This window comes from Rhinolophus sinicus, chromosome 9, assembly GCF_057876585.1.
Source record: "Rhinolophus sinicus isolate RSI-liver-muscle chromosome 9, RSI-T2T, whole genome shotgun sequence".
NCBI classification, from domain to species: domain Eukaryota; kingdom Metazoa; phylum Chordata; class Mammalia; order Chiroptera; family Rhinolophidae; genus Rhinolophus; species Rhinolophus sinicus.
The window spans coordinates 35,508,894-35,521,689 of record NC_142509.1 but is presented as its reverse complement, the minus strand read 5'-3'; the positions used below and the strand labels follow the sequence as shown (position 1 = coordinate 35,521,689).

Genomic DNA, 12,796 nt, shown 5'->3' with positions numbered 1-12,796 from the left:
CCGCTCTGGTTTTCTCAGTTGGAAACCTAGACCCAGGGGGCTGAGGTGGACACTGAGGGCAGGCTGGCAAGGCACCCCAGGAGGGGCAGAATAAGGTGGTGGGATCACCGCCCCTGCCTCCAAATTTGCCCAGAAAATGGAGAAAGGAAGGGAGAAGGTGTCTGGACTGGTGGAATGGAATCCAACTTCAGAAGCAAATAGGCTGGAGTTTAGGTCTCTGTTCTTACTGGCTCCATAACCTCGCGGACATATGTTCACCTCTCCAGGCCTCAGTTTCTCTATCTGTCCTGTGGGAATATCAGCATTTCCTATTTGTATAGAAGTCAATGCAGCAATGAAAAGTGTAGGCTCTGGAGTTAGAATAACCTGGTTCTACTCTGCCACTTGCTAACTACATGACCCAGGAAAGTTCTCTAACTGTCCTGGGACCCACCCTGTCCCCAACTCCACCCGTAGGGTTGCTGGCTAAAGCTGACCCATGGCAGGGCTTTGCTGAACCTCAGACCTGGGACTAGGGAGTTCGGAGAGGGCTTCTTGGAGAGGTGGCCCGGGGGCTGGCAGGGTTTGCTGAGGAAAGCGGGGAGGGGGTTCTATCCTGGTACAAGGCAACTCTGCACCCTGGTGTGGAGCAAGGGAAACGGGAAGGAGGAAGGAAGGAAGAGGGGAGTAGCCTCAGTCACTTTATTGCTATTTGTCAGTTTCTCTCATCGGAAAAATCAGGAAAAATTGGACCGAATGTACTCTGAAGTCATTACTAGCCATGATGACGTGTTTTTCTGTATTTTTTAAAAAAGGCTGATGCAGGACATTTTGGGAGCCAAAATGCAAGAGGGCAGAGGGTCGTGGCACAGTCATAGGCTGTGACAGTCAGTGTCACGGCTGGGAAACGAGTTTCCAGGCAATGAGGACAGTTGATACAGTTCCCTGGGAAGAGCACAAGGTGGGTCAGCCATGGAGTTTCTGGGGGCTGCGGCCAAGCTAGAGATAGGGAGCTGTCCTGGAGCCCTCAGGTAAATGCCATGGCTGGCCAGCAGTCACCACTCCATCTTTCAGGGAAGCGATACCTGAGAACTCAGGTGTGGGGGTGCTGTGGCGATCCCTGACCTTCCTGCTCCTAGAGCGTCAGCTCCACCTTCCCACCTCACTGGAGATACTGTGGACCTGGGCCAGGGGCAGGGCCATAGCCGCTTTCCCCATATTCAGGCTGTGGCAATGCCAAGTCCCCTGCATTCTCCATCAACCCCCTCAACCCCAAAGAAACATAATTAATCATAACCAATGTTAACAGAGACTTTACTGTGTGCCAGGTTCTACTGCAGAGACTTATGCTTTATCTCATTTAATCCCCACCACACTGTTATCAATCCCATTGTACAGATGGGTAGACTGAGGCGCAGAGGGGTTCAGTATGTTCCCCAGTCACATATTATGTAGCAACTCCAGGATTCAAATGCCCTACCTGTGCCTCTAACCACTATGGAATACAATGGAATACAACCCTCTTACCTAAATATAAACCACGCACTTGCCATGCAAACAGGGTTTCAAGACCAGACCCCCACCTTAAATTCTCCCTAAATAAGAGTTCTGGAGCAAGCACTGCACTCAAGCTGGCCTTGGCTTCTGAGCTTTGGATTTTGAAGGGTGGGGATCGCAGTCCTAGCCCAGGGTCCTGGAAAGAGTGTGCCCTTGACTTCTTGCCCTGGCCACTGGCTAGGGCCTTGGGTCATCACTCCCCCTCTCTGGGCCTGACAGCATCATCGCGGCGGGATCAGAGGCTCCCAGGCCTAGGATCGTCCAGGGTTGGGATCAGCCCCCACCCCCAGGAAGGCCAAGAGGCCAGAGGCGGGACCTACTGGGCGTTAAATACTTCGGTCCAGCAGTACCCCCGCCTCTTGTCCAGTCTTCCAGGCAGGAAGTTTGACCAAGATCAACATGGTAAGTGCCTGGAGCTGGAGCAGCTTGGGGGTGGGGGGGTTCGATCTGTGGTGAGACTTCCAGAAACACTTTGTGTCTGACCTTCTAAGTCTTTTTTTTTTTAAATAAATTTTATTGGGGAATATTGGGGGACAGTGTATTTCTCCAGGGCCCATCAGCTCCAAGTCATTGTCCTTAAATATAGTTGTGGAGGGCGCAGCTCAGCTCCAAGTCCACTTGCCATTTTCAATCTTTAGTTGCAGGGGGCGCAACCCCCCATCCCATGTGGGAATTGAACCGGCAACCTTGTTGTTGAGAGCTCACGCTCTAACCAACTGAGCCGTCCGGCCACCCAAGCTTCTAAGTCTTAATGGTCCTTTTCTTTCTCCTTAGACGTCTTACAGTGACAAAGGACAGAAGGTAAGCAGGAGGAGAAATGTGGGGTAAGGGCCCCCGCAAGACTGGGATGTCAGCCAAATTCAGAAGACGAATAAGTACAGTGGGTTTGTGATTCCAGGATGTGCACTCAAGTTCATCTCTGGACCCCCCCAGACTGAGCTGCACTCAACCTCACCCTCCCATGTAAAACGTTTACCTCTTCGTAAATTCCTGCCAGTCTCTTAATCCTGTCAGGAAGTTCTTTCTAAGGTCCAACTGAAATCCGTGTTGCTGTGATATAAGGCTGCTTCCCTCTGTGAAAGCTGGGCAGGCCTCCTGAGGGGGCTTCCCAATCTTGACCCCCCAAGAGCTCAAGTTCTACATGAGAAACCTGATTCGCAGCTTGGCAAGACTATGGGGTGCGGGGCGGGAACAATTGGGTTTCTCCTCAGTTCTGGGGTTGAGACTGGGACCAGGAAGGTAACTAGGGGACACGTCTCCAACTACACTTTTCCAGACCCACTTCCAGGGACTCAGTCTCGCCCCTTCTCTCCTCTCCTTCTGCAGCCCGAGAGAGGCCGATTCCTCCACTTCCACTCCGTGACCTTCTGGGTTGGCAATGCCAAGCAGGTAGAGGCCAGGGCGAGGTGTTGGAGTGGGCAGAGGGCAGGCAAGAAGGTCTCGTCAAAGAGGCAGGCCTCCAGCCGGGTCCGTGATTGGCCCCTAGGAGGGGAGGGTCAGGGCCGGTGCTGGGACTGTCCCAGGAAGGACCGATACACTGCACCCTATTTACACAATCAGGGCTGGACCCCAGCAGGAATCTTATCTGAGGTCAGCAGGGGTCAGAGAGTAGCCTTTCTCCCCAGGAGGGACCTGCACTAGGGCAGACAGGCTGAGGGGGCCTGGGGACTCCCCAAGCTGGCCCCTCGGCCCTCACAAACCCAGTTGCAACTCTGATCCAGGCCGCATCATTCTACTGCAGCAAGATGGGCTTTGAACCACTAGCCTACAAGGGCCTGGAGACGGGTTCCAGGGAGGTGGTCAGCCACGTGATCAAGCAAGGGAAGGTGAGTCCACACTCCAAGACTGCTGCTCATCCAGGAGGCCTGTCCCTCTCTTCCTGCTGGTCTCTCAGCTCCCTGACTCTCATTCCTTAGGGTAAAGTAGACAGGAGGCCATTCCTCCAGGCATCCCGGGGCATCTGGTACAGGAGCAGCCCCCATCCCTCAGGATCAGGGGGGAAACCAAGACAGAGCAGGGGCTGGAACTCAGGGCCAAGCAGTTGGGAGAGGTCATTTGGTCCTTTTGCCCCACCAGGGGTATCTCAATGGTGGGCAGGGAGGAAGGCGTGGGGGGTACACCTGCCTACACTCTCCTGAGCCACCAGTTTCCCTCTCTTCTCCTCTGTGTCTTAGATTGTGTTTGTTTTCTGCTCTGCTCTCAACCCCTGGAACAAAGGTGAGGGGGCTCCAGGGGGTTTGGGGTGCCAGGGGGTGGAGACATGGTATTAGGGGCGGGGTCATGGACATGGGGGTGGGTCAGGATTCAGGAAGGGGGCCTCAGCCTAGAAGGAGATGGAGCCCAGCAGGCTGGGCGTACAGGTGAGAGGACCATGGCTCTAGTGCCACCCATTCCCCTTGCTGGCCACAGAGATGGGCGATCACCTGGTGAAACACGGGGACGGAGTGAAGGACATCGCGTTCGAAGTGGAAGATTGTGAATACATTGTGCAGGTAAGACCACACCTGGGCTGGCATGGAGATGAAGCAATAAAGCTCGGCTTGCCCTGTCTTCCATAGGGACCCCCATCAGTCAGGGCTGGAGGACACTGCCATGTTGGTGTGACACATGCCTGTGTTCCAGTGACACCCTGCTCCTAACTGTGTGTCCTCTCTCTGAGCCTCAGTTTCCGCATCTATAAAATGGGGATAACCACAGCATCTACTTCACTGTTACAAAGAGGAAATGAAATATAGTTACCATTTCTTGAGCATGACTCTGAACCAAATACTGTATTCAAAAGGCAGTTTTGAGGTTCAGAGCATAGATTCCAGAAGCAAGCTGCCCAGGTCTGATTCTTATTAGCTGTGTGACTTTGGGTAAGTGACTTAACTTCTCTGTGCCTCAATTTCCTCACCTATAAAATAGAGACAACAACAGTACCTTGTGTGTAATGTCTCTGTGAGGATGAAAGAGGTTAATACCTACAATGGTGCCTGACATGTGATAAGCATTGACATGCAGTCAGTAAGGTTTTGCTAAATAAATAGTTGAATCGTGTACGTAAAACACTTGGCAGAGCGTCTGACACAGTAGGTGCTCAATTAATGCCAACTCATATTTTCCTTATCAAACCACCCTTTTTACAGATGGGGAAACTGAGGACTAGAGAGGGGAAAGGGCCACAGAGTGAGTTAACAGAGATAAGACAGACCCCTACCCCCACCTGGTTTGTCTCCCATAGCCCCATCTCTGGACCTGGGCCTCAGTTTCCCAATCTACCAAATGGGCATGACGCATGGGTATCAGGGCAACAGCAGCTGGCTGGGGTTCCTGCCTGGGGCTGTTAAAACTGGAGGAGGCTGTGGCAGGACCACGCAGAGACGATCTGCAGGAGCAGCCTGTGAGAGCTCTGGGAGGGCCCAGCCCTTACCGCCTCCCCCACCCCATCTCCCCTGCAGAAAGCCCGGGAACGAGGTGCCAAAATCATTCGGGAGCCCTGGGTGGAGCAAGACAAGTTTGGGAAGGTGAAGTTTGCTGTGCTGCAGACGGTGAGTTAACTTTGGTGCCCCCACCCTCCTGCTGTCAGCACCCACTGAGATGCCAGGATCCCCCACAATCACCCCCACCCCTAAGCCATCCCACCCTGTGCCTCATGGCACAGACTTCTCCCTCAAGTCTGACCACCTGTACTACTTGGCCAGTGCAGAGGCTGATGAGAGCTACCAGCCACCGCTCAGGGCTTCCCTTGCTCCCCAGTGGGGGGTGACAACATGGGGACATAAGCTTCAGGCAGAGGTTGAAAACAGGAGAGTGATAGGGTCTTGGGAAGTCCCACCTCACACCAGCTGTGTGACTTTGAGCAAATCATTTCACCTCTCTGTGACTACCTGTAAATGAGCAAGGACTGGAGTTGGAACCCCTGTGTGACCTGGGACACACTACTTAACCTTTCTATGCCTCAGTTTCTTTAGCTATAACCCCTCCTAGGGTTATTGTAAAGATCAAATGAGATCATTCATGTACAGCACTTAGAACAGTGCCTGGTGTATTGTAGACACTCAGCAAAGATTACCAAGTCTGTTTAGCACCTGTGTCACTGTCACACAGAGACTAGCATCGTTCCTACCTTCTCATGTTTAAATACAATTTAAAGATTGTTAGGATTTAAAGAGCCCTTTGGTATAATTTGATCCAATGCCCTCATCGTTCTTCATTTGGTCCACCTATTTTTTTTCATTTTTTTTCTTTTTAGTATTAGTCCACCTACTTTTATTGAGAACATACTATGCACCAAACACTGCCCTAGGTGCTGGGGACACAGCAGTGAGCAAGAAAGTGACCCTGACCTCACAGAACCTCCAGACCCGACCCGTGGGTCAGACAGACTGTCAAAGAAATTGCCAACGACAGGTTGCAATTCATTTCAGAAAGGGGAAGTGACTTGCTCAAGGTCACACATCGAGTTAGGGTCGGTCCCCAGTTGGAACCCAGGACTGTGCTGGTGCCATGAAATGCGGCCTCCGTGGGGCTAGGCGTTCAGAGGCTAAGCCCAGCTGTTTTCTGCCCATAGTACGGGGACACAACACACACCCTGGTGGAGAAAATGAACTACACTGGCCGGTTCTTGCCTGGATTCGAGGCCCCGGCATTCACGGACCCTCTGCTTTCCAAGCTGTGAGTGCCCCTCAGCGCAGGGATGGGTGGAGAGGAAAGCCCTCTCCTTGATGGGGACTGGGCTTTTCTGAGGGGGTAGAGCGTGGCGAGCCTTCTGGGGAGCCCCTGAGGCTTTCCAAGGGTGGCTTGAAGAGGCAGCATGGAGGCTAAGAGCATAGGCTCTGGAACCAGAATGCCTGGGGTCAGATCCCAGCTCTGTCACGTCACAGCTACGTAACCTTGGCAAGTTACTTTATTTCTCTACACTTCAGTCACTCATCTGTAAAATGGGGTAGTAAGGATGTGTGAGTTGACACAAATCCAGTGCCCATGGTAGGTGCTATGTAATTGGGAGCTCTTATTGTTATTGAGGGGCCAGTGGAAAGGGGGAGATTTAGGGAGTAACCTTGTGCTCACCTCCTAACCACATCCCTCTCCCAGGCCCCAATGCAAGCTCGAAATCATTGATCATATTGTGGGAAACCAGCCTGATCAGGAGATGACATCTGCCTCCGATTGGTGAGTCCCTGGCCCAAGCCCTTCCCGCAAAGGGGACAGGCACACTCCCCAGTTCTTGTCTCGGGACATCAAAGTGGGAAATGGAACGCAACGTGGTAGGAGGTTAGCCTGAGGTCACCGATTCATCTGTTCCCTGTAAAACTGTCCCCGTGGAGACCAGAAGATTTAAGGCCCAAAGGGATGCATAGGTCCTCTCTCTGAGGAAACTTGGGGCATCGGCACAGGTGGGGTGTCACAGTCCAGGGAGGCTCAGAGGAAAACTGTCACTAGCAAACAGCGGCCTTGTGTAAGCGAGAAGCAGGTGCCCCTTCTCAAAGCACTTGTGTCTGTGGGAGTGCTGCCACACTATAAGGATCTTGTTACAAGACTTTACTTCCACCTGAAGGAAAACTGTCATAATAAAGGTACAACTCCATGATGTGTAGGAAGTGAATGGTGGCTCCTTTTGGGAGCCTGCTCAGGGAACACATTCTGGAAGGTGGACGAGGGACATGGAGTCAGTCCCAGAGCCAACATGCCTCCCTGGCCACCCCACAGGTACCTGAAAAACCTGCAGTTCCACCGTTTCTGGTCCGTGGACGACACGCAGGTGCACACAGAGTACAGCTCTCTGCGTTCCATCGTGGTGGCCAATTACGAGGAGTCAATCAAGATGCCCATTAATGAGCCAGCGCCGGGCAGGAAGAAGTCCCAGATCCAGGTGGGGTCCTCCCTGGGCCCCAGGGACCTGGCTGGGGAGGAAGAGAGCAGGGAAGAGGTTTGAGGGCTCTTGTGGAGGCAGGGACGGGGCCCATGACGGGCGTTTCCTTGTTTCCCTCCCACAGGAATATGTGGACTATAACGGGGGCGCTGGCGTCCAGCACATTGCTCTCAAGACCCAAGACATCATCGCAGCGGTGAGGAGCCCGTCCCCATGCTTCCCCATCCTCATTCACCTCCCATTCAGCTCCAGAGCCAGTCTCTGCAAAATGGAGTGCGGGTGGGGGTGGCAGTCCTGGGTGCCCTTCATTGGCCTGGAGGGCTGACCAGGCACCCTCACTGGTTCCCGCCACCCCTGTGCAGGCACATTCCTACCCCGGAGAGTTCAGGGCCTCTGCAGAACCCTCTAGGCTTTCAAAACAGCTGGCGCCAAAGTAACAGGACGCCTGGATTCTCTTCCCAGTTCCGCCAGTGACTTGCTGTGTTTCTCTGCGGGGTTCAAGCTCCTTGCTAGGTTTCAGTTGCTTCACCATGAAAATGAGGACATTAGCTTGCAAGATTGATTGGGTCCTTTGAGCCAAGTTAAATGTCCCTAGTCTATGGATCAAGCCCTTGGGGAGGCTGGGTCCTACCTATTCCTTATGTGGCAGAGTGGACAAGAGCCTGGACTGTCTCATTCAATCCTGGCCCGACCAAAAATTCATTCATCCATTCACTCAATAGATGTTTATTGAGCACCTACTGTGTGCCAGGCACTGTTTTCCGTACTTGGGACACATCAGCCAACAAGACAATTTGGAGGCAGAAAACAAGTAAAATATGTATGTGAGATGGTGGTGAGTGCTCTGGAGGAAAATAATGCAGGGCAATGGGAGAGGGAGGGTGAAGGACATTGCATAGTCAAATAGGCAGTCACATCATGAAAGTCGTCATTGAGAAGGAGATATTTGAGAATGCAGAGTTGGAAGGAGAAAATCATGTAGATAGGGGGGTGCACGGGGAACCCCAGGCAGAATGGGCAGCCAGGGAAGAGGAAGGTTGAAGGAACAGCAAGATCAGTGTGGCTGGAACAGAATGAGCAAAGGAGAGAGAGATACAAGACCAGATCAGAATGTCAGAGTAGGGGCAGATGGTGGGAACTTGGAATGTGTCTCTAAGATGTGACACCACCGTGAGGGTAAGCAGAGGAGTGACGTGATTTGACTTGTATTTTAATAAAATCACTCTGGCTACCATGTTGAGAGTAGACACTTAATCTCTCAATGCCTCAGTTTCCCCAGCTATGAAATGGGGATAATAATCACCCAAATGCCTCCAAAGATCACTGCATAGATGTAACGAGGTGATACATAGAAAGCCACCTGGCGAGCGTCGCATTAATGTCAGTGATTGCTGTTCTTCTAATGGAACCCACGAGACCCAGAGGAGCAAGGGGATAAGGTCACAGCACACTCTGGCAGGTGGGGGGAGTCAGTACTGCCTGCCCCAGCACCTCCACCTGGGTAGGGGTGTTGAGCATGGAAAGAGAAGGAGGCTGACCTTGACCCTGCTCTGAGACAGATTCGCCACTTGAGAGAGAGAGGCATTGAATTCCTGGCTGTTCCATCCACATACTACAAACAACTGCGGGAGAAGCTCAAGACGGCCAAGATCCGTGTGAAGGAGAACATAGATGTCCTGGAGGTGAGGCAAAAGCAGGTTCCCCCATCAGCTGGGACCATGAGCCCCACAACGACCGGGGAAACCTCTACTCTACAGCAGGCACCAGGACACAGGGAAACCCGACGTGCAGTCAGGGGACTTGCATAGAAGTGGGAAGACAGATGACAAATAAATAACACAAACACCATCAGACAGGGAGCGAGTCGTTGCCATGAAGAAAGGTAAAACAGGCTATGACAGAGCGTGACCTGGGGCTACTTTACAGGAGGTAGTCCGGGAAGGCCTCTCTGAGAAGGTGATGTTTCAGTGAAACCTAGATGAGAAGGAGTTGGCTGTGTGAAGGGCTAGGGAAAGAGCAGTCCTCACAGAGGGAATAGCACGTGCAAAGGTCGTGAGGCAGGAGGAAGCTCCGAGTGTCTGAGGGACAGAAAGGAGGCTAGAGTGGATTAAAGGACGTGTTTGAGGAGTGGCCGCGGTCACACAGCGGTAGTCAGGGGCCGATTCCTCTCGTAGGCTAGTTTATTCTTCTGTGGCCAGAAACCTTTGTAGGTTTTTTTTTTGTTTTGTTTTGTTTTTAACAGTTTTAATGATCTATAAGTCACATAATATATAAATCACTCTCTCAAAGTGCATCATTCAGGGATTTGTAGCTATTCACTAAATTGTGCAAGCGTGATCAAAATCAGTGCTAGAATATTTTCATCACTCTAAAAAGAAACCTCATATCCCTTACCCATCACTTCCCAATCCCACCATTCCACCCGCCCCCAGCCCTAGGCAACCGCTGATCTATCTTCTGTCACTATAGATTTGCTTTTTCTGAACATGTCATATAAATGGAATCATACAATAGGTGATCTTTTTTGACTGGCTGCTTTCACTCAGCATCATGTTTGCAAGGCTCATCCATGTTGTAGCAAGTGTCAGTGCTTCATTCCTTTTTATAGTTGAGTAATAGTCCATCGCATGAATAGACGACACTCATTTTGGCTCTTATAAATTATGCTGCTACGAACATTTGTGTACACGTTTTTGCGTGGACATACGTTTCAATTCTCTTGGGTAGATATCTAGTAGGAGTGGAATTACTAAGTCATACGGTAATTCTATGTTTAACGTTTTGAGCAAGTGCCAGGATGGTTGTCCATTGTGGCTGCACCATTTTACATTCCCACCATCAACCTATGAGGGTTCCAATATCTATTGGAGGGTTTTAAGCAAGGAATGGCATGATCTGATTTTTAAAAGATCCCTCTACGTCTGTGGGGAAGATGGATTGTCAGGAGGCAAGAGCGGACGCAGGAAGACCTCTGTGGAGGCCCCTGGGGTGGCCCAGGCCAGCCATGATGGAGACTTACACAGGGACTGTGGCAGGGGGGTGGTCATAGGACAACTTGGAGATCTGTTTTGAGGTGTCTGTAACTGATGGAGAAAGGTTTTCTTTCTTGGCTTAGTGGGTGCAGGAGCACATCCCTATGGACTTTCTAGGGGCCCCACCGTGCTAGAGGGGCGGGCCAGCCTCCCGCTAACCCAATCCCATCTCCCACCTAGGAGCTGAAAATCCTGGTGGACTACGACGACAAAGGCTACCTCCTGCAGATCTTCACCAAGCCCATGCAGGACCGGCCCACACTCTTCCTGGAAGTTATTCAGCGCCACAACCACCAGGTACCACCTGTCCCCAGCAAGCCCCAGGGGCCATGCAGGTTAACCCGACTGGCTTCCTGGGCCCGCAACTCACCTCCTCTCTCCCACTCCAGGGTTTTGGAGCCGGCAACTTCAACTCACTGTTCAAGGCTTTCGAGGAGGAGCAGAACTTGCGGGGCAATCTCACGGACATGGAGACCAACGGGGTAATCACCGGCATGTAGGCCCCACGCGTCCCTCCGGAGTAGAGGCACCGCCCACCAGCAGGCGCACGGCGGGCCTCGCCCCCTGTGCCTGGAACACGCCCACCTCGCACAGGACTCACCCCCCAACCCACGCAGCCCCGAGGATCCGCCCACCTGACCATGCCACCTCGGTTGGGCTGCTATGCTCCTTGCCTCCGGAATAAATCGGACCGGGTTCCAACGCGGTGTCTTGGTGTTTGTGCCGGGCTGGAGCCGTGATGCGCTTTGGTCGCCAGGGGGCGCTCAGGGCCGCAGCGCAGCAAGAGGCGCCCGCGAAACGGGTTCCGAGCGCGGCGGGAGCCCAAGGCGCCAGGTGCAAGCGCCGTGCTAACAGGACCGCGCGGGTCAGGGGAATTCTTGAACCAAGGCGGGCAGAGGATTTACATTCTAGAGGGGAACACAGACAGTATCGTTTCATGGAGTGGTAAAATGCTGTTAAGAAAATAAAGCAGGTGATGAGATTGTGTGGAGGTGAAGCTGGGAGGGAGGACTAATTTCCATAAAGGGAAGGCCCCTCTGGGGAGGTGACATTTGGGAGCCAGCCATGGGACAATCTGGGAAAAGAGCATCCCAGGGAAAGGGAGTAGCAACGGTAACGGCCCTAATGTGGGACCGCGCTTGGCAGCATTCTGTCTGGTGGCTTTATGATCGCTAAAGATGAGCTGTCCCCAACTTTACTGCCCTGAGCCCGAACTTCTGCACATAGGAGAGGGGAGGTTCTTAGCCAAGGAACTTTAGAAAGGCATTCTTGCTCTGCAACCACTGGACATGGTTCCTGGTCTGAGATGTAGAGCGGGTAGGAGGGATCTGAGCCCCTCAGCATAGCGGTCATCAGTGCCCCCTTCCCCCAATACCCCTCCACTCTCCCCAGACTTGCTCCCAGTGAGGAACGATTCCATTTGGAAAGAAGCCAGTTCATATTCAAGTGTGAGTGACCCTTGCAAAAGAAGGACACAGTTGGGAGAGGAGCTACAAGTCCTAAGACTCTTGGAAGGAAATTTTTCTTCAAAACCCAAGAGGAGGTGGGGGCAAATTGGGTTTCTCCTTCTGCTCTGATACTTAACAGTCCTCCCTGAGGATAACTCAACTCAGAAGGAGGAGCAGGTGGATCTCAGTGTAAGAAAGAAAAAATCTAATTTGATATAATGGGAGAATTGGGGGAATTTTTTTTTCAGGTAATAGAAGAAGGCAAGGCTTCTGGGATCACGAACTTCAGAAATGAAAAGAACATCAGCGAGAACCCAGAGAACAACGGCAGCCCCCAAGCCCTGATTGCTGGTTAAAAATACCCTCCCTCTCTTTTCCCATGGCTTATGCAAAGAAGGGAAATTCTATAACCCAGGAGGGTTGCAAACTGGTGGCTCACGGGCCAAATCTGGCTCACAGATGTATTTTGTCTGCATGGTTTCAAACCAATTTGATTCAACATTTCAGAAAGTTGGGATATTTCGCACACAAATTCTAGGAGTCCGGTTCTTCTTGGAATCACCAGGCAATTCTGGTCTTGCCTTTCTATGCAGCAACAATCAGCTGGTGCCAAGAGGTGGCTGCCTCTTTCAATGGGGCCTACTAGGCCGAGCAGACCCACGTTAGCTGAGCACAGACTATGGAGCCAGACTGCCTGGGTTCTCACCCCCAGGTCAGCCACTTGCTAGCCGTGTCACCTTGGACAAGCTATTTGGCCTCTTAGCACCTGTTTTCCTCATCCAGTACATGGGGGGGGGGAATAATACCCACCTCCTAGCACTGCTGTGGGTTTAATATCAAACATGTTTAAAACTGGCTGGCATAGTGTCAGCGCTGTGTGTTTGCTCTTGTTATTTTTGGAGACGGGCCTGTGTGAGGGGCTCTAC

At 52.2% G+C, this 12,796-nt stretch overlaps 1 protein-coding gene across 1 annotated transcript; it reads left to right on the top strand.

Moving 5' to 3' along the window:
* The first annotated feature begins 1,817 nt into the window (after positions 1-1,817).
* HPD (4-hydroxyphenylpyruvate dioxygenase) lies at positions 1,818-11,124 on the top strand. The gene is made up of 14 exons (XM_019734119.2): positions 1,818-1,938; positions 2,311-2,337; positions 2,863-2,925; positions 3,258-3,362; positions 3,711-3,753; positions 3,946-4,028; positions 4,977-5,066; positions 6,089-6,192; positions 6,613-6,690; positions 7,228-7,390; positions 7,515-7,586; positions 8,950-9,072; positions 10,603-10,719; positions 10,812-11,124. Exons 1-14 carry the CDS (start codon positions 1,936-1,938, stop codon positions 10,920-10,922), a joined length of 1,182 nt encoding a protein of 393 aa, XP_019589678.1. The 5' UTR covers positions 1,818-1,935; the 3' UTR covers positions 10,923-11,124.
* The last annotated feature ends 1,672 nt before the right edge of the window (positions 11,125-12,796 follow it).

Excerpts from the sequence above, each read along its gene's own strand:
- HPD (XM_019734119.2), top strand. Across the intron at positions 2,926-3,257 it reads GGGTTGGCAATGCCAAGCAG|GCCGCATCATTCTACTGCAG; the intron begins GTAGAGGCCAGG and ends ACTCTGATCCAG. Across the intron at positions 3,754-3,945 it reads TCTCAACCCCTGGAACAAAG|AGATGGGCGATCACCTGGTG; the intron begins GTGAGGGGGCTC and ends TGCTGGCCACAG.